This window comes from Polypterus senegalus, chromosome 6, assembly GCF_016835505.1.
Source record: "Polypterus senegalus isolate Bchr_013 chromosome 6, ASM1683550v1, whole genome shotgun sequence".
NCBI lineage: Eukaryota > Metazoa > Chordata > Cladistia > Polypteriformes > Polypteridae > Polypterus > Polypterus senegalus.
In genome coordinates this window covers 87,027,598-87,049,571 of record NC_053159.1, presented here as the reverse complement: position 1 = coordinate 87,049,571, position 21,974 = coordinate 87,027,598, and the positions used below count along the sequence as shown (strand labels likewise).

Here is a 21,974-nt window from a genome sequence, read left to right as displayed (position 1 = left end):
GCCAATGCACCCAACCTGCATGTCTTTGGACTGTGGGAGGAAACCGGAGTACCCAGAGGAAACCCACACAGACATGGGGAGAACATGCAAACTCCACGCAGGGAAGACCTGGGAAGCAAACCAAGGTCTCCTTACTGTGGGACAGCAGCACTACCCACTGCGTCACCATGTCATCCTGTATGGATCATTTGGTTTCATTTTCAGATCATTTTCAGATCTTCAGTCGGTTTCTTAGAAGAGCCCATCTTTGTTGAGTGTATCGCAGTGTTTGAAGAGTCGCCAATAATTTATTAGGCTCTGCAATTGTCATTACACTTTTCGACCAGATTTAAATTAATCCAGAACAGAACAGGAACCTAACCGAATAACCGACCCTATAACCGAAGAGGCATTCAAATGTTTTTCTCTTTTACTTTGTAACATTTTTTCAGTTCATCAAGTAAATTCCACTAAAAATGGCATTCTTTTAGTTTGTTCGCTGTCAAAGTTGCATTTACCATTAATGTAATTTGGCCAGGGATTTCCATGGAGTAGTAAATATATAACTGGCAGTCATTGGCCTACTTCATGCAGTCCTCAGTCATCACAGCAGCCAGAGACTCGGTGCCAGCCCACCACAATCCAAAATGTTGTCTGCAGCACAAGTCTGTGGGATGTGGGAGAAAATGAAAAAACTGATGTACTGCATTAAATGAAAGTGAAAATCTGAACGCAGACATTGCTGGGGCCAGGAGGTGATGCCTGCAACGGTCATCGTCTTCCATTATTTTTGTACATCTATCTCTGTATTTTCTAGTGCTATATGAACATAATGACACCTGAGGGAAGGCTGTGATCTGGAGGTGCAACTAAATCTTAGAAATTGATAACAAGTTAACCCCAGAATTGCCGTAAAATTGAAAAATGAGGGAGTCTGCTGCCTAAGTGGTTTGTTTAAGTATCTTTTTTTTCTACAATAAGACAATTACCTGTTAAAGTGTATGTTTATAAAAACAAGAAGAGTCTCTTTTTAACATGGTAATTAGAGGAACAGATACTTATATATACAGTTATGCTCATAAGTTTACATACCCTGACAAAAGTTTCAAGATGTGCACCACACTTTAAAAAAAAAAGACAACTGTTCAGGCAAAAGATATTTCATTTACATTTAATGGAATCCAAATTAAACTGTAATGCATCACAGAACAGCACAAACATTAAACAAAACCTAGTAATGAGAAGAATAATAAGATGGTCCCTGCTCAAAAATAATGAGATGGTCCGTGTTCAATAGTTTGCATAGCCTTAGTTTTTACTACTGTTTATTGCTCCCCTTTAGCATCAGTGATGGCAGGCAGTCTTTTGTGATAGTTGTGGATGAGGCCCTTGATTTTTTCAGGTGGTGGAGTTGCCCATTCTTGTTGGCAAAAAAGCCCCCAGGACCCGTAAATTCTTGGCTTGCCTTGCATGAGCTGCATATTTGAGATCTCCCCAAAATGGCCCAATGAAACTGAAGTTAGGAGGCTGTGATGGCCACTCCAGCACCATCACTGCACCAAAATTTGGCATTGTGTTCTGGATTATTGACATGTTGGAAGATCCAAGTGTGTCCCATGTGCAGCTTCCGGACTGAGGAATGCAAGTTGACCTCCAAATTTTTCCAGTAATGTGCTGCATTCATCTTGTCAACTTTCTCTAAGTGCTGCCATAGCTTACACACCCCCCAGAACATCAGAGATCCACCTCCGTGCTTCACAGTAGGGATGGTGTGTTTTTCATCATCATCATCATCATAATAATAATAAATTTTATTTGTATTGCACTTTATATTTTAGCAATCTCAAAGTGCTACAGAGTCAAAAATAAGAGTCTATAAAAAATACTTGTTGTGATGTGAGATTTTGCATATAACTTGATAAATGTTTTGTATGTCTTTATTTATAATTTAGGCAAACCAATATAATTTAGTGTTACTTTGGTGAGAGGTATTCATGTTTGCAGCAAGAACTGTCTCTTTGTAATTTTATGACAGGATTTGGTGGGATGTCTCTTAAACCAGTTTGATGAGTATTTCTCTGCTAAAGTCTTTCAACACCCCTGCAAGGAAGATGAACTGTTTCACCCATTGGTCTGAGATATGGCTGTCTGGATTGGCTGGAGGGGTTGGACAGAAAATCTATAAATGTACTTGCTCAACTACATTCTCTCTCTCTAACCAACATATGATGAAGAAGCATCTCTCTTGCTAACCTGTGATGATGAAGACAACACAATGAAGAGCACAGCTCAGCAGCCATATTGAACAGACATGCGGCTGAAAGCTGAGCACCAACGATGCCTTAACTAGAGACATTTGAAGTAACTACAAGTCTGTGTGCCACCTGAATTACACATCACCATTTTATCAGGTTGTATGGCTGCCAATATTCAAATGTACTTTGCATTTTGTTATTATTTATGAATATTATCAGTAATACATTATTTTATGTGTAACTTAACTCCTGCTTGTCTTTTTACTACATCTAATTGCCTGAGGTTATAGATGTAGAAGGGAAGGTGGGGAGAAGTTATATACAGCGGTAAGTCTGTGAGATTAGGCATTTCTAAGACTACATATTAATAATACAATAGGGGAAAGTAGAGCAATACATATATTACTCTACCAAGATAAAACAATACTTTAACAAAAAGTCTTTCTAAAGAGATGAGTTTTTAGGTTTCGTTTAAAAACATCACTCGACTGTGGGGCTCTCAAGGAATCAGGGAGGGCATTCCAAAGCTTTGGTGCCACAGATTTATAAGCCCTATCACCCATGCTGCTGAGCTTAGTTCTGGGGACTTGGAGGGTGTTTATGTGTACAGAGCGGAGGGTACTTGAGTATAAGGAGTGAGAAGTTCCTGTAGGTAAAGAGGGGCATGTCCATAAATGCACTGATGGGTGAGAAGGGAGACCTTGTACTCTATTCTGAGCTGGACAGGGAGCCAATGAAGAGTTTTCAGGATGGGGGTGATGTGATCGTGCTTTCTCACCCTCATCAGGATCCTGGCAGCACTGTTCTGAATATACTGAAGTCTCTGGATACTCTTACCAGGAATCCCGATGAGGAGCGCAATACAGTAATCCAGCCTGGAAGAGACAAAGGCATGGACGAGCTGCTCTGCATCTACCAGGGTTAGTGTTGGGCGTAGTTTGGCAATGTTCTTGAGGTGGTAAAAAGATGACTTACAGAGGTGTTTGATGTGAGTGTTAACGGTGAGCTGTGAGTCTATTTTAACACCCAAATTGGTAACAGATGTGGAAAGAGGGATATTTTGACCAGAGAAAGTGATACTGGTGATAGTAGAAGAACGGAGATGGTGCGGTGTACCAACTAAGATGGCTTCTGTTTTTGATCTGTTCAGCTGAAGGAAGTTGAGCCTCATCCAAGCCTCTATCTCCTCCAGACAGGTAGTCAATGTAGATATTGGTGGAGAAGCAATAGAGGAGGTTGGGGTAGTCCTGAGGTAAAGCTGAGTGTCATCAGCATAGCAATGGAAAGATAAACAATGTCTGCTAATGACAATTCCAACAGGGAGCATGTAGATGGTGAAAAGGATCATGGGCCTTGTTGCGTCCTCTCCAAACATAGCGTTTACGGTTGTGACCATAAAGTTCAATTTTAGTCTCATCACTCCTAAGGACTTTGTTCCAGAAGTTTTGAGGCTTATCTAGATGTTGTTTGGAATATCATAAGTGGCCGGTTTTGTGGTGTTGGCACAGTAAAGGCTTTTTTCTTGCAACTTGACCAGGCAGCCCATTTTTTGTCAAATACCTCCTTATTGAGCGTCTTGAAACGGCAACACTACTTATTTGCAGAGAAGCCTGTATCTCAAGTGATGTGGGTTTTTCTTGGCATCTCGACAAATGATCCTGGCAGTTGTGCCTGAATACTCGATTGGTCTACCTGAACATGGCCTGGTGATAACAAAGCCACTAACTATCCACTTATTTTTATCAGTGTCTCAACACTACTGACAGGCATTTTCAGATCTCCAGATAGCTTTTTATATCCTTTTACTGATTTTATATAAATAACAACAATTCTCACAGGTTCTTTGACAGCTATTTTTCTTTCCCCATGGCTTGATATCCAGCAAAGTCAGTGCAGCTCTGCATGAATTTACCGTAAGTTGACTATTTATACACAGACACTTATTACAATCCAAGAGCTTACTGGTGTGGACGCTCTCCCTTAATTACCCTTAATTTGAACCTGTGTGTGTTAACTTGTGTGTATATTATCAGCCCCAACATTCAAAAGATATGTAAAGTTTTGATCAGGCCCATTTGGGTGTGTTTAGTTATCATTATTATTATAAAAAGGGCACACACAATTATGTGATAATAAATTGCCTAATTAAAAGGAAACCTTTCTGGATGATTACTGTAAATACTTGCGGATAAGTCAGGACTTGATTTTAAAGTATAATTTCTGGTATTTTATAATGTCGGTTGTATAAGTCGAATGTGGAAAACTCACGCTATTGGTCCAAGAGATTATGATATGCTAATGCCCACCTGAGAGAATAACCAGGGAGCACACTTCCTTTTTTTCTATGTATTGTGACTACATGACCACACGGTAATACCTGAACTATTCCGAAGCGCCGCTTGCAGGGATTTGTGTTTTTCATATCTCACACCCTCATACACCTTTATCGTAAGAGCATCCCTTATCTACGATGGAGCGTTCAATCAGAAGAAAATATGAAGTTAGTTTTAAATTAAATGTCGTTGAAGTAGTGAAAGAAATTGGTAACTGCGCTGCTGCAAAAAAATTCAATGCGTCTTAGAAACTGATGTGAGATCGGAGGAGACAAGAAGATGTAAAAAAAAAAAAAAATTAAGTGTTGCATTTTTGAACGGGCGTATAAGTCTGATTTTATGATTGCTTTTTCAGGTTTCAAGAACCAACTTATACATGAGCATATACGGTACTTATATTTTCCAAACAATGGTCAATATTACACAAATTCTGCCTGGGCATGTAAACCTATGAGCATGGTCGTATATAAAGATGAGATTTTACTTTATCTGTACATCAAAAATATTTAGACCTCACTATTTCAGTTTTTTCCATCTTTGACTGTATAGATTCTCTATTGATTTCCTTTACAGTGAGCTGATTTTTCTGGGTAAAAAAAATTGAAATGAACTTTGGCACCTAACATCCATCCATCCATTATCCAACCCGCTATATTCTAACTACAGGGTCATGGGGGTCTGCTGGAGCCAATACCAGCCAACACAGGGCGCAAGGCAGGAAACAAACCCCGGGCAGGGCACACCTAACATCTGATCTGTAACTCTTGTTTTCCCAGTCATTTTATTTCTATTGCACCGATGTGAGATGTTGGCACCCCTCACAGCAGCACTGGGTACTGTGAGGACACCTAAGAAGAGGAGATGGTGCAAAGTGCTTTGTGTTTTAATTTAAATCAACTCCAAGCACACACTAGGGACAATTTAGAATCGCCAATTCACCTAACCTGCATGTCTTTGGACTGTGGGAGGAAACTGGAGCGCCCGGAGGAAACCCACGCAGACACGGGAAGAAAACATGCAAACTCCACGCAGGGAGGACCCGGGAAGCAAACCCAGGTCTCCTTACTGTGAGGCAGCAGCAGTACCCATTGCACCACCGTGCCGCCCTGACAACAAAGTTGTTTTATCAAATTATAAAGGAAAACAGATGTGACATTTAAAGTAAGTCTGCATTCATGCCATACCTTTAGATAAGACACCGTCAGTTACAGTTTTGCTCATTTTCTCTTGAAGTCTTTAACTTTTTTTTATCTTGTTCTTCATTCCGAATATACTTTACTGCAGATAAAGACCAATGGTAAATAATACATATACTCTACATTTTACAGAGGAAATTCACATTTATTTTCAGATTGGCATACTTGCATACATATATATATAATTATTTAAACAAAAGCAACAAAATGTCATTAAAATAAGCATGAATGGATCTTGTAACAAAATACGCTGATAGGTTTTCATTAATAAAACTTTACAAGCAATGCATCTATTTTATACAAGATATGCTAAGCATATAAAAAGTCCACCAACATAAGTGTACACTTTGCTGCAAAGCATTCCGTAAATTAAAGGAATGAGACGTGAGGAGATTACTGGTACAGCTACTGGTCAGATGGGGTTTAATTTGTTACTTCCAGAGTCGAGTGGTGGGGGGCACTGGTGATGTACCTGTTAAGACACTTTTTTTGTCTCTGGCATCTGAGTATATTGACACTACCTGGGTTTTCAGAAGCCATGCTGCTAACATGTTGGGAAACCGAGTGTACAGTTATTATTTTACAATCTCCAAAATGCCCCAATACACAGCATGATGCAAAATTTAAAAGCTAAGGTCATGTTTGTTCTTAGCAAACTCAGTGTAAATGTGGGCAAGAACATATCAGAGGTGCATTTTGAAATGAATAAAAAGGTTATTCATCCATATTCTTAACCGGTGTTCTCCATTGCAGGAAGCCATCCAACCACACAACCCTGGATTGATTGACCAGTCAGTCATAGCACACAGTCTCATCCACACTCACGCTGGGCCAGTTTATAGTCGGCAAGGAACCCAGCATACAGGAGTTAAGCCAGTCACATGGGGAGAATCCCTATACAGTTGCCTCAAAAAAAAAAAAATCAGGATGAGGAGAAGAAGAGACAGAAAGAGCAGCCCACGTAACGAATAACAACACTCTCAATCCTGCTGAATGCAATTCAAGGTCACAGGGGTTACAAAGCAGCATAATACTAGTAGTGAGAACACGTTATTATAGGATCTGTTATAATTTTATAGTTTTGATTCAGACATAGCTCTTCTAACATAATGTGCTAACCCAGGGGTGTCAAGTTGTAATCCTGGGAGGCCACAGTGGCTGCACGTTTTTGCTTTTGTCACATTCCTAATTAATAACCTACTTCTAGCGTCTAAAATACAAAAGCCAGATGCTCCACTGGCTTCCTGTTACTGCATGGATCCAGTTCAAAACTCTTGTCTTGACCTACAGTTCCCTCAACAGTTCTGCTCCTCAGCATCTCCAATCCTTGGTCTCTCCATACATCCTTTGAAGAAGTTTCTGTTCTGACCACTATTCCTTTTTCCAGATGTGCTTCTCCATTCTCATTCCAAAGCTGTAGAATGATCTCCCTTTATCTATGTGTGCATGGGAGACAGTTTACTGGCTCAAATAAATGTGTTTCCCCACTGAACTCAGGGGATGGCGCTGCCTTCTAACTCTTTCTCCCTCTCCCCTGCAGACCAGCAGAAGATCCCACACGCCAACCACTCTTCCGATCCTCAAGATTTTGACAAAATGTCCTCCTCTGGGCATCCAGAACTTGCCTTTAAATTACCTGACCTTACTCTTCCAGTCATCCAGAACATGTCTCCTGATGAAATCACTTCTTCTTCTGGTCATCAAGATTCCACCCTTTAAATGTCATCACTTCCTTAATCCCTCCTCTTCTTGTCAGTTGTAAATATGTGTCGGCCATTTTGTAACGACCCTCGGTTGTGTTGTGAACTCAGGTAGGTGAGACGTCTAACCTCAACTCTTTGCTTATTTACCAAGTATAGAGTTTGGGGCAGAATCCCCAAATCTTTGTTATTTCCTTGTCTCTTTTCACAGTTTTTATACTGTACCCAGTTTACTTGTGTTTAGGCATCTTTTGAAAGTGAAACTTTTCATTAAATACTTTGGATCTGCTTACCTTCTAACCTACAAGGATAGCTGCTGTACTTACAGTGAGTTTAGGATACAGATTTGTGTCTTAGTCTATTTGTAGATATACGAGGTGTGTTCAAAAAATATGGTGAATGTTTTAAAAAAGAAATGTTTGTTGCAGTAAAAGATTTACAACTACTAGTCACCCTCAAAGTACTCTCCTGCACTTCGAATGCACTTATTCCAACACTCCTGCCACTTTGCGATGCAGTTGAGAGTGTCTTTAGTTGGGCTTTCGTGGCTGTCTGATGTCCTCAATGGACTGAAATTGTTTGCCTTTTGTGGTCATTTTCAATTTAGGGAACAGCCAGAAGTCACACGGTGCCAGATCCGGCGAATAAGGTGGATGCGTACACAATGTATTGTTTTTATTAGACAGAAATTGCAATACTAGAAGGGATGTGTGACAAGGAATGTTGTCATGATGAAGAATGAAACCATTTCAACATTTTCATCAGTTATTGATGTTGAAAGACGTCCTGATCTTTTCTTGTCTTCAACCGAGTCAGATCCATTACATAATCGATCAAACCACTTGTAAACAGTCTTAATTGTCAGTGCAGTGTCACCATAAACAGATTTTAACATCTGATGGGTTTCCTGATCTTTTTGCAATTTAAAACAAACTGTCATGTTAATGCGTTGCTCGATATCCATTATTACCGACAAACTTGAAAAACACACTTGAACTCAACAGTGGCTCACAAACGACTGACAGTATCAAACAACTTAAAACTTGTCACAAGCTAGGCTCTAGGATGGACATGTCAGAACCTGTATTGAATTGTTTTGTGTTGTTCTTGGATGGTGCTCTGCTTCAACATTCACAATACTGTTTGATCACACCTTGTAATTATGTAGACGTTCTACTCCTGTGTGCTCACTTCTTTATCTTGTTGCTTTGATGTTTGCACTGTCATTCTTGCATGTATTATAACTTGTTTTGTAAGTAACCTTGGATAAAAGAAACTGCTAAATCTAAATATATAAAATTCTTTTCACGTTTGAAATGGAAATTACATATGACCACAGAACATATTATAATACACTACGCGCGTATGACCGGAAACAGCATAACTAGCGCTTACATTTTATGCCAGATGTCATTGAGGCGACAATCTTGACAAATGCTGGTAGAGGGAATAGTGTCTTCGTACCACGTATCCCGCTCATCCCTGGGGACGTGCCATTTGACTTCAAAAGCTACAATTTCCTGTCCGCCTCCCATGCCTTTCCCACGGTCAGTTATATGTAGCGTGTTCTTGAGCAGCGTAACTAGCGCTTACATTTTATACCAAATATCATTGAAGTGAAAATCTTGACAAATGCCGGAACAGGGATACGTGTTTGAAACGGAAATTACTTATGACCACAGAACATGTTATAATACACTACGTGCGTATGACCGGAAACAGAAATGCCGGTAGAGGGAATAGTGGCTTCATGCCATGTATCCTGCTCATCCCTGCGGATGTGCCATTTGACTTCAAAAGCTACAATTTCCGGTCCGCCTTGCATTTGCAATTATAATAAATAGATCACAAGGCCAATCACTTAAAGTTATAGGAATCAATTTAGAAAATCTATGCTTCTCCCACGCTCAGTTATACGTAGACGTGTTCTCGGGTGGGTACACCAATAAATGAGTACATTTATGCACCTAATGGGCAAACAAACAATGTAGTTTACCCAAAAGCACTGCAGTAGTACTCAATGTATCTTTACTTCTTAAATGTTACTGTTTTACTGTTTAATAATTTATACGCTTCTTATATGTTGTTCGAATTCTTTTATCAAAATGTTTTACTGTTTAATAATTTATATTTATATGCAATGTGCTTCTTTTATATTACTTCATACTCTCATATGATAATGATAATGTTGTTTATATTGATATCTATGTTATTGTAAATGCTCTTTATTTGCTGAAAAATACAATTGGTAATTAACAAACTTATTTTATAAATACTGCATTTTATTTTTTTCCCTTGCACTCTGTGAGTGAAGCCACTGGGTAATCAGCTAGTAAATAATAATAATGCAATAATTTGCTTTCAAATTCAGAACAAATTTAACCAGCAGCCAAACAATAATAAGATGCTAAGTAAGTTAACAAATATCCAGCAACTTGATCCAATTTGCACCTTTTTTTCAATAAAGTACTTTAAAAGAAAAAGGTGAACATCTGAGAAATACCAATCTGTTCAGGACTTGATGATGGTACTATCAGAAAAAAATGTCTGATGTGGTAGAAGGAAAGCACTAAAAAGAATTAGAATTAATAAATAAACTTGTTTCATTGACAGCAAGTATTGGCTTTTAACTAAGAAACTGGTTGGCGTGAAAACGGTGGCCCACCAGAAATGAGTCACACTTAGTTGGCTTGCTTTGTACGCATTAGTGTGCGTCTGCTGGTTAAGCAAAACATGACAAAGTAAATAAATGCTGTGAATCTTAAAAAAGTAAGTCATTTAAAATGAAGGCAAAATAAGTTTGTTCCATTAGAAGCAGTAATTGGTTACTAATTAAGAAAGTGGCAGGAATGAAAACCTGCAGCCATGATTTGGTGGCCTTCTACGATGCGAGTTTGACACCCCTGTGCCAACTTTGCCAATATTTTTCAAGAGTAATGTGCTGCACAACAACTTTCTTACAATAATGTCGAGACATACTTCATAATATTTTTTTTTACCTTCTAATGTCACTTTAAAAGTTTAGTAGCATGCACCTACAGCTGAATGAACATTAAAATTGAAATGTCAATTAATTAGTTAGCATTCGCATATCATTGAACTTTTTATGCAGATTAACTACTTCACTTCATTCTTATAACCCTTAATATATGAAATGTCAGAAGAAAGTGAAATAAATTATTTATACTTACAAATAAGCAGCATGAATATTAAGTTTGTCTTCATATATTAAAAGTACGTAAGTAGTGTCAGAGGTGAGCAAAGAATGCCATGCATACACAATCAGAGCCCCTGAGGTATTGTCTGGAACCAGTAAGGAAGTCAGACGCACACCATATTGAGATAATTTCATTAATTTCCAGGTACTTGTTAGTCTAATTCATTATCATTATAGATGGTCATGCTTGCTGAATATGGATGATGGAAAAGCCAAAGATAATAATTACAGCTGCATGTCTCAGTCGAACAAACAGGCCCCAAAACAAAAGAGTCTACTGTCAATAGGAATAATAAAAATATCCAGCTTTTACAGGAAATATTAACCCATTGGGTTAAGATGAGGTGTTCATATTGTCTGGAGTTACTCTAGTCCAGGCCAAGGCCTGCAGTATGTGCAATTCAGCTTCTAATACTAGGACGGTTCACGAGTAAGCTTGTACATTTTAAGCTGAGCTCTGCTATGTGGTTGGAGTCTTCTTTGTGAATGGACATCTTCTCTTTTCCTTGTTTAGTTAGCCACCTCGCTCTTGCTGGAGTTTAGTAATGGCATTTGCCAGATGAGCGAGATAAGAGCAGACATTAGGTCAGGTCACTGATTCGGATATGTACAAACAGTGAGGAGGGTGGTATGCTGGTCCCATCTTTTGAAAGCAGGTGGATGTGCCGATATCCTAAAAGAAGAAGGGCAATTTCATTTCAAAAAGCATTGCCTTGACATATTTCCATGAGAGCAGATTACAAAAAGCAAAAACAAAAACAGAAGAGGAAGTGCAAAGGGAGAAGAGGCCATGAGGATATAACTGTTTTTTACCTAATTGTCTTAATGCCCTGATGGTTAAGGGCTTAACCAGTTTGATCTATCCCACAGGTATAACCACCCATCCATTAAACTACTGAGCCTGATTAATTCAATTTTAGAAATGCAAGTCTACCCCAACAGCATAATGGCATGGATTGGCATAATTTCCAGCTGTGGAATTTATGCCAATCCATCAACACGGAATCAAACAGACAGCATTAATTTCAAATCAACAGTTAAACCAAAATGCTTCTTTTTAGGACAGAAGTTAATCCAAATTTCCAAAATCTGAAACATTTTGAGTGCCAACATGATGCCACCTACAGTATGTTTCCTCATTTTTTTTTCTCACTGCTGATTGGATGTAAGGAACATATCTGCAGATTCCACATGGATTTTTTCATTCTAGGCCAGGTAGGTTGTCCACCGCAAAGTACCACAAAGCTAGGACTCAGAATCGACAGTGAGCACCATGAAGCACCATCACTCGATCGACTGTTGGATAAATGCTGTGTGGTACTTTCCATATGCTGTGCAGGGGTTTTGGGAGTAAAACAATGACACCTATGCTATGCATTAATGGAAAGTCACTGCTTACGGCTGACAAAAAAAGCTTCATTCTCTCTAGGTTCACTTCTTGCAATATGAGTGCAGTAAAGTGCTCCAATTACATTAAGAGAACTGCTGCAAACTACCTTATTATGTTGGCAAAAACACGTTATATTTTATGTATGTGCGCCCACACCATCCGAAAACTAAATGTAGAATCCCATCCAGCATCGTGGGTTTGACGATGGCTGTGATCTTCTCTGCTAAGTGACAACAAGTAGGAGATTTAAACTGACGAGAAAACAAAAAAGTTCTTCAATGCAAATATGCAGAATTGGCCCTCTTAAAAGGGAATAACGATACAGTCTGTACATCATATTCATCATTTTTAAGATGTAATATGTTTGTCATGTCAACGCACATTCTACTAACAGCTCTGTGCTATATAAACTATTATATGTGTGTCACCAAGATATCTCAATATGTATATGTAAATATTTCAAAATACTTCAGGTCCCAGGCATTTCCAAGTAGGGATTCTCAACCCGTATGCGAAAATTCACATTGGCAAGCCTTGACCTTCAGAAAATTCACAACTTTTCAAAAGTTATTTTTAGTTATAGTCTTCATTTGCATAATCTCTGGAAGTTGTAGGCAATCAGCATGTGCCTGGGAATGCCAGACATATAGTGGAACTCAGTCATAGCATTCTGCGACTTATTATGACAAAATCAAACGGAATTGATTTTGTTGAAAGTCATAACAGCAAGCTCCTGAAAGTGTGAGACTTGACAACCAAAGACCAACAGGAAACAGCACCATTAAATGTACAAGAACGGAGAAGAGGAATGGCAGACTCAAAAAAATAATAGGAAATGGGTGTTCTGGAAAGCGCAAACAAAGGAGAGGTTTGTGGATGTTTGAGCTAAAACAAATGTCTATTCAAGTCTTGTCTTCGTCATACTGACAGTGTGCAAAAAGGAAACAGCTCTTTATTAATTGGCTGCCAAGATGTATGGAGATTGTAATACTTTTATGGTTAAAATAGAAAATCTAAAGTTGTGCTAAGAAGTTTTGAAAGAGTCATGTAATCCATCAACCCCTATAATTGTTTGTAATGTAATCTGACATCTTTAAAGCAATGAGATCCAGCAACTACAGTCATTAAGTGTGATATGCTCTCCAACTCCAAAACATGTAATGTGACGCTGGCCTTATGTTCAGATTTTCCCAATGAAATCGAATATTTAAATGTATTTTATTTTTTTGTATCAAAAACTTGTGCAGCCTTTTTTTATGTTTGCTTCACATAACCTAAACAAAACTGGAACTTGTTTTCTTAGAATAAGGTAGCTATGTCAGTAATGTTATAACTGAAATACTTGACTATCTATATATAAAGAAACACTAAGTTATGCCCATCTGTCATTTAATTACTAGCAAATTACTGGGCCCAGAACCTTGATCTTGGTCTTGATTGAAAGCTTATGAACTGACAAGTTCTGGTAAATCAAAAAATTTGAGGTAGAGGTAATATCGCCAAACTGACCAGTGAAGTGGCATGGCAGAAAGAACGAGAAGAGAAGCAGCATCTGCTGAGCATCAAGCAAATCACACAGTCCAGTGACGTGCTGAAGAACACCATAACAGGAAGAAGTAGAAAAGCAGAGCCATATGCTGAGCATCAATTGGGGGATACAGAATGCTAGAATGACAAAGACAGACAAATGCATACGTCCAGCAGTCCGAGTGTAACTACTGGGGCTTGGTCTCGGTTAAAACGTGATACGTTTAAAAAATTTCGAGGAGCAGCAAACTGACCTTTATTACAGCAAAGTGATTAGCAAACAAATCTGCATATTTCACTAGTTTTACATAAAGTTTTACATAAAGTGTTGTAGTGATTGCAGTTTTTTTTTATATTAACTGCAGGAAAGCAATTATTGTGATCAGCCTGTATGAGCTGCTAAGTGGATTACACTTTTCTAATTTTATATTCTTTTGAATGTCAGTTACTCTGTCTATTACCATTCTTTTTAATTTTCACAACTGCAAACTTATTAATCAACTGATATTTATTATCCTTAATTTATTGACCTTAGAAACATTTGCTATTGTTCTGCATTCTGAGATTTAATAACTAGAATCAGTTCTCTAAGTGATCTCATGGATAGAGACTGATGTTTCTGCAATGCTTCTATATGAGAAACACGTTTTTATCACCCTTACCCTTGCAGTTTGTGAAGGCCATGTAATACAATTTGCTGATCAACCAAATCAAGATGAGTGGTGGGAGTTAAATTCCTGTCAGATGACACCATGCGTATTGTGATTGGTGACCCAGAGAAGAGGTGGTTTGCAAGAACAAAAGAGTGGCACTGGGCAGGGGTAGGGCACAGCAAAGAGAGGAGAATCAGACACTGATGAGATGGTGTTCAGTATACTGTACTGTAATTCCAGTGTTATTAATTACTGATAATCATGTTAAACTATAACAATATTCTGTTATGTTTTAACTCAGTTGGTCTAAGCAATAGTTTTAACCCTAACCCTAACTATTGGCACCCAACTTAGACTTTATGTTTGACACCAGTCTGTCTTTTAAACAGTGGTTCTCAACCTTTATGGCATTGGGACTCAGATTTCTCTTTTTATGTTCACTGATGACTAAATCGGGAAAGCAAAGTTCTTGATTGGAAACAATAAATCAAAGCAAAGAAAATTATCGTGATTTGAATGAGTAGCACACAAATATAAGGGATATGATTTTCTACCGTGAACATGTAAGCAAAAGAAACAGCTTTTTATGACCTTGTGACCCAAGGATGGCCACTTGTGACCCACAGTGGTTGAGATACACTGTTTGAAAACACACATTATAAAACTATCTATCGTATCTACCAAAACTGCTTGTTTTTCCCAGCTTAACATATTGGAAAATTAAGATGGTTTCTAAATATGGATGAAGCTGAAAAATTAGTTATTGTATCTGTTATTGTAATTATTATTATTGTAGTCATCAGGTAGAGGGGTCCTTTCATCACATTGGCTGGCCCAGCACTGACTCAGCTGTGGAATGGCCAATAGGGGGAGGCAGCTTGATGGCTGAGGTCTCCAGGACTCTGAACAAATCCAAATCATATTATGTGATATCATCTACTGTTGAATTTTGCTCTGTACTTGTAATATTTTTATTTTAATATTATATTGTATTGAGGATTACTTGTGTTCTGTTCTGTGTATTGTATTGTATTGACCCCCTTCTTTTTGACAACCACTGCACACCCAACCTACCTAGAAATGGGGTCTCTCTTTAAACTCCCTTTCCCAAGGTTCCATTTTTTTCCCTACAAGGCTTTTTTTCCTTGTCTTCTTAGAGAGTCAAGGCTGGGGGGCTGTCAAGAGGCAGGGCCTGTTAAAGCCCATTGCGGCACTTCTTGTGTGATTTTGGGCTATATAAAAATAAATTGTATTGTATTGTATTTCTAGGGGAGGCACAGTGGCGTGGTGGGTAGTGCTGCTGCCTCGCAATTAGGAGACCTGGGTTCGCTTCCCAGGTCCTCCCTGCGTGGAGTTTGCATGTTCTCCCCGCGTCTGCATGGGTTTCCTGAGGGTGCTCCAGTTCCCTCCCACAGTCCAAAGACATGCGGGTTAGGTGCATTGGTGATTGTTCCTAGTGTGTGTGTGTATGTGTGTGCCCTGTAGTGGGCTGGTGCCCTGCCCAGGGTTTGTTTCCTGTCTTGCTGGCTGGGATTGGCTCCAGCTGATCCCCTGTGACCCTGTAGTTAGGATATAGCGGGTTGGATAATGGATGGATGGATGTAATTCTAGTAGGATTTACTACTGCAATGCATTATTCATAGGCTGTTCAAATCATACTTTATGCAACATCCAGGTAAGTCAAAATGTTGCTGTAAGAATCATTACAAGAACTAGAAAGTACAAACACATAACTGCTATTCCTAACTCTTAATGCTGACTTCCATTTCAGTTTTGGATTGATTTCAAAATCCTCCTTCTTATACACAAAGCCTTAAATGGCCAAGGTCCTGTTTACCTATCTGAACGCATTATTGCTTACAAAAATGAGCATACATTAAGATCTCAAGATGTCAGCCAACAGAAAATTCTAAATATTAATTCATTAACAGCTTTGAAATGATCTGCCTGTTTATATATGAGATGCCCCTTCAATCTCAGCTTTTAAATCCATGCTAAAGACTCACTACTTTAGTCTAACATACCCCGAGTAGAGCTGCTAATTAGCTGTGCACAATGCATTTCTGGTTGTTAGTCATTTGTATAAAAATATAAGCATTACAAAAATTATGAATTGTTAACCCTCACCCACCTCTATTCTGTTTCTCTTTACGGTATCTTGATGTTGCACTTGGTGCCACTGCTGTACTGACAAGCTATTTTCCTACCCATGAGAAAGATACCTGAGATACTGGGGGCCTTGGAATCAGCAAATAGACAAATTCTGTTGTTAGATTAAATAGACCAGCACTGACCTATACTGTAGTTTGACCATGAGTGGTTGGTGGATAATTGGCCTATGTCTCTAGAACTGTATCTGACGTCGTCTGGAACTTTGCATTATAAGGTTAACTTTCTCCAGGGATGCTGCTGTTTGGAGTTTTTGTTTTCCATTCTTCTCTTTTCAACTAGCAATCTCAACGATAGTGTAAAAGGACATATTGAATATTGTAAGGATCTCCGAGTCGAGCTCAGGGCGGCGAAAGAGCAGTACAGGAGAAAGCTGGAGCAGAAGTTGCAGAACAACAGCATGAAGGACATGTGGGATGGGATGAAGATTATCACTGGCTGCAGCTCGATGCAGGGTGCCACCATCGAGACAGACATGGAGAGAGCAAACCAAATGAACAACTTCTTTAATAGGTTTGATCACCCTAACCCACTCTCACCTCGGAGTACTGCATCCTCCAACCATCTTTCTGCTGATACCAGCATAGGAGAGACATCCCCACCCACAATTACAGCAGCCCAGGTGAGCAGAGCTGAGAAGACTTCGTGCCAGCAAAGCAGCGGGTCCAGATGGTGTATCACCACGACTGCTGAAGGCCTGTGTGTTGGAACTGGGGAGTCCTCTACAGCGCATCTTCAACCTGAGCCTGGAACAGGGGAGAGTCCCAAGGCTTTGGAAAACACCTTGTATCACACCAGTCCCAAAGGTATCACGTCCTAGTGAGCTGAATGACTTCCGGCCTGTCGCTCTGACGTCACATCTGATGAAGACCATGGAGCGGCTGCTGCTTTACCCCCTGAGGCCACAGGTCCGCCATGCCCTCGACCCTCTGCAGTTCGCATACCAGGAGAAGGTGGGAGCGGAGGATGCCATCATCTATATGCTAGACCGATCCCTCTCCCACTTGGACAGAGGCAGTGGTGCTGTAAGAATTATGTTTTTGGACTTCTCTAGCGCCTTCAACACCATCCAACCTCTGCTCCTTAGGGACAAGCTGACTGAGATGGGAGTAGATTCACACCAGGTGGCATGGATTGTGGACTATCTTACAGACAAACCTCAGTATGTGCGTCTTGGGAACTGCAGGTCTGACATTGTGTGCAGCAATACAGGGCGCCGCAGGGGACTGTACTTTCTCCGGTCCTGTTCAATCTATATACATCAGACTTCCAGTATAACGCAGAGTCCTGCCACGTGCAAAAGTTGGCTGATGACACTGCTATTGTCGGCTGCATCAGGAGTGGGCAGGAGGAGGAGCACAGGAAGCTAATCAAAGACTTTGTTAAATGTTGCGACTCAAACCACTTACACCAGCAAGACCAAGGAGCTGGTGGTGGATTTTAGGAGGTCCAGGCCCCTCATGGACCCTGTGATCATCAGAGGTGACTGTGTGCAGAAAGTACAGACCTTTAAATACCTGGGAGTGCAGCTGGATGACAAATTGCACTGGACTGCCAATACTGATGCTCTGCGTAAGAAAGGTCAGAATCAACTATACTTCCTTAGAAGGTTGGCGTCCTTCAACATCTGCAATAAGATGCTGCAGATGTTCTACCAGACGGTTGTGGCGAGTGCCCTCTTCTATGCGGTGGTGTGCTGGGGAGGCAGCATAAAGAAGGATGCGCCTGGACAAACTTGTTAAGAAGGCAGCCTCTATTGTAGGAATAAAGCTGGATAGTTTAACATCTGTGGCAGAGCAACGGGCATTAAGCAAACTCCTGTCAATCATGAAGAATCCACTGCATCCACTGAACAGTGTCATTTCCAGGCAGAGGAGTAGCTTCAGTGACAGACTTTTGTCACTGTCTTGCTCCACTGACAGACTGAGGAGATCATTCCTCCCACACACTATGCGACTCTTCAATTCCATCCAGGGGAGTAAATGCTAACATTACTCAAAGTTATTGTCTGTTTTTACATGCATTTGTATTACTATTTAATTTAATATTGTTTTTTGTATCAGTATACTGCTGCTAGATTATGTGAATTTCCCCTTGGGATTAATAAAATATCTATCTATCTATCTATCTATCTATCTATCTATCTATCTATCTATCTATCTATCTATCTATCTATGTCATTCGGTTTGACATTGCTTTGTTTTACTGACTGTTTCATCTCTATATTTATGAGTGTGCATTCCGAATCACAAGACCCCCAATCAGAGCTCTCTAGTCCACTGCCAGACTGTTTTGATAGCTGTTAAATGTTTCAGATTAAGTGTAGTTTGCAAAACCAGAAAATACGCTTACATTCCTGTATGAGAGGAATGTAAGTAAAGAATTTGTTTATAGCCACCAGGGGATATTACTAGGAGACTATAGGGTTTTACAAAGCCTTAATCTAGGTAACATGGGTTAGTGGAAAATTCCCAATAATATATCAGGAATCCTGCAAGACACTAGAGGGTGGCATGTTAGGACTCCACTCCACTGCTGGTGTGGACAGGCTGTTTGGGCTCCATATCCCTTGTAACACACGTGCGAGTAGGAGGCAGCTAAAGGGTCTGAGTAATGGTAATTCCACCACCGACCAGGGGGTGGCGGAGTGTGCCAACTGTCTTTCTCAGTTACTTGCAGACCATTCCCGGGAAATCCCACCAGGTTCCGGTCCCAGAGTTGACATCACTTCTGGTTCTGGCCCCAGAGATGATGTCACTTCTGGTCTGACAACATCACTTGTGGTTTTCAGCCCCCAGAGATGATGTCATTTCTGGTGCGACAACATCAGTTCCGGTTCAGGCCCCAGAGATGACGTCACTTCTATTTTCTGCCCCAGAGATGATTTCACTTCTGATCTGACAACATCACATTTGGTTCAGGCCCCAGAGATGATGTCACTTTTGGCTCCGGCCCCAGAGATGATGTCACTTCCTTAAAAGGTCTTTAAAGCCACCATCTTGACTGTCTGTGATCAGTTCTGTTTTGAACTCAGTCATCTGAACATCTCTGTTCAATTATTGTAATTTTAGCAGCCAGGATACAATTTTCCGGTGGCTGCCCCAAACCTTTATCATGTCTTTTGGCATTATTTGTGACATCCTTTATATATAGTGGTCAAAAAAGAATGCACAACATTTGGGATTCTAGAAGTAAGTCTCAAGGTGTAACTGTAAGCAGTTCTTTCCATGGCTTAAAAGCCCCTTCTGGCCATAGCTTTGGTGAGCATGGTGTCAAGATGTGAACATTCAGCAAGGACTTACCTAGCAAATGGAAGACAGGTCAGGGAGGGAAGAAGTTATTATGGGGGCTTACTCAGATGAAGGTGAGCAGGAAAACGTGCAGATGTACATGTGGTGAAATGGACTTGCCAAAGCATGTGGTAGTTAAGGTTTGTTATTTGTATTGGTTTGTTCTGTGTGGCACTAGGTCTTTTCCTTATATTTTATGTTGTCCCTGTTCTGTTATCCATTCCTCATAATAGCATTTTTATTAATGTATAATTGTTGGTCTCCTTAGTATCTACTTGGGTTTGTTGACAGCTCAAGAATACACCTATAGGTCACACCAGTTAGAATCTCTTAGAAACCTTTTCTTACTTGTTAATGGCAACACATACTGGAAATGAATCAATGAATAAATGATCAAAAATCAATACTATTTGCTTTATTTTATTTTTTTACTATCAAGGTTCAAAACAAGCAAGAAATAACCCATTGGGCCCAATAGTGTTTATTACCTTGTTGAATGCTTGTGAAGGGCAGGGTGTACTGGCCCACAAAGTCATTCTTAGAGGTTTTATCGTAATCTTCAACCACAAAGCGGACCAGAGCCAGTTCAGGTACATGAACAGTAAACTGGAGAGTTTCATTCCATGAAGGATTAAAGCCTTTGGAGTAAGAGGGAAAACAAGTAGACATATTAAGAATATATAAACTGCTCAAAAAGTCACCTTTACAGAGTTGCTTCACCATTGGCTGTATGAATACTGCAAAAAAGTCAAATCCATTCAATGTTATTTTTTCTTTTCAGTTTGACTTAATTGTCATATCTGAAATTGGGACAGCACTGTCTCATTCAAGTAAGGTTAAACACATTTTAGTGACACAATGCATTCTGGGCAGTTTCCTCATTTGACTGTAATTTACACTTCGGTTTTGTTCCTTTATAAATTTCTTTTGCAATTAAAACGTTTCTTGTGGACAGTGCATGATTCCCTGCCACATGACACATTAGTGAAGGCTCAAGTAGAATACGAGGATGAATACACACCAGTGCATTTTTTTCATAGTAGAAATAAGATGTAGTGCAGTGGACTCTGGCCTGATTAGAAAGTGGTAATTAGAACTCAGTTCACCAATCACATGAAAAGCATAACTACTATGGTAAGATCAACTTCTGAAGAGTAATACTGTTAATACGAGATGATTACCAAGTTCGAAATGGTAAAATAACACAAGCCACATTAGTATGCTGGGTATGCTCATTTTTCTGTGGCCTTAGGTAACTGCATGATTTAATATACTTACTGCATGATATTTTGCCATCCACTTCATAGTACTCAATTATGGGCCATTGATTTTCACTATAAACCTTTCAAGGCCTATGTACAGAGTAATAAAAATCTAAATAACAGGAATGGAAAATACTGACCACACTTTGTCAAAAATATTTCTAAATATAGGAAAATGACATTAAAATTTGAATGGATTTTCCTTTAATGACAGCTCTTTCAGTCTGTATATTCCATGCCAGGTCCTGAGCAAGGCTTATATGAGGTGCCATGGTAGTCCTTACCATTGTTGTCTATGTATTTGGTCTCCTGCCTAGCCTGATCCATCGGTACACCATGAATCTCCACCCTCACTAAAGGATCTATGATGGAGCCTTCTTTATTGTTGACTTTGGGTAGCTGCTGTCCGCTGATAACCTGCAAGTTACAAAGAATATAGCTAAAGGAGCAGGCAGTATAGAAGATGTAAATACACCCCCCTGGCTCAAAAGACAGGTACCCTTGGAAAAGACAATGCAGAATTTTAGTTTCCAAAGAGAATGCATTACAAAATAGTATGTTAATCATTTTACATTACGGCCAATTACATGTACACATTTTTGGGTTACATGGTGGCACAGTGGTGTCCATTGTCCTGAGTTTGAATCCTGTGCCTAGAGGCTGTCTGCATTAAGATTGCTCATTCTCCTCATGTCTACAGGGCTTTTCCTGTTTGTATCCTGCTTTTCCTCTTACATCCTTATAAAGATGTGCATGTTAGCAGGCCCAATTCTAGAGGCGAAGCCGCCATCATGCCATTTAATTTCAGCCACCCCCTCACCCTATAATACCTTCACTCATTTTCTAAACCAGTGTATTTAAAATAAAAAATTTTTGCAATTTCCTTAATGTCAAAAAAATTAAAGAAAATTTCTTCGTAGGTAGAAGAAAACTTGACTTACGCATTTAACAAATTAATTAATTCATCAGTAAAATTCCGATTAACACTGCAAAAACGTTTGAT

The 21,974-nt window shown here is 39.6% G+C and overlaps 1 protein-coding gene across 2 annotated transcripts in view; it reads right to left on the bottom strand.

The window, feature by feature from the left end:
- Positions 1-9,531: 9,531 nt before the first annotated feature.
- The window catches only part of plcd4b (phospholipase C, delta 4b), a 156,857-nt gene continuing 144,414 nt past the window's right edge, over positions 9,532-21,974 (bottom strand). For both annotated transcript variants that reach the window (XM_039756491.1, XM_039756492.1), the window contains 3 exons: positions 21,256-21,388; positions 20,198-20,347; positions 9,532-11,353 (listed from right to left, as the gene is read on the bottom strand). In XM_039756491.1, the coding sequence (XP_039612425.1) occupies positions 11,262-11,353; positions 20,198-20,347; positions 21,256-21,388 (375 nt within the window). In that variant the 3' untranslated portion in view covers positions 9,532-11,261. The remainder of the gene's footprint in view (positions 11,354-20,197; positions 20,348-21,255; positions 21,389-21,974) is intronic.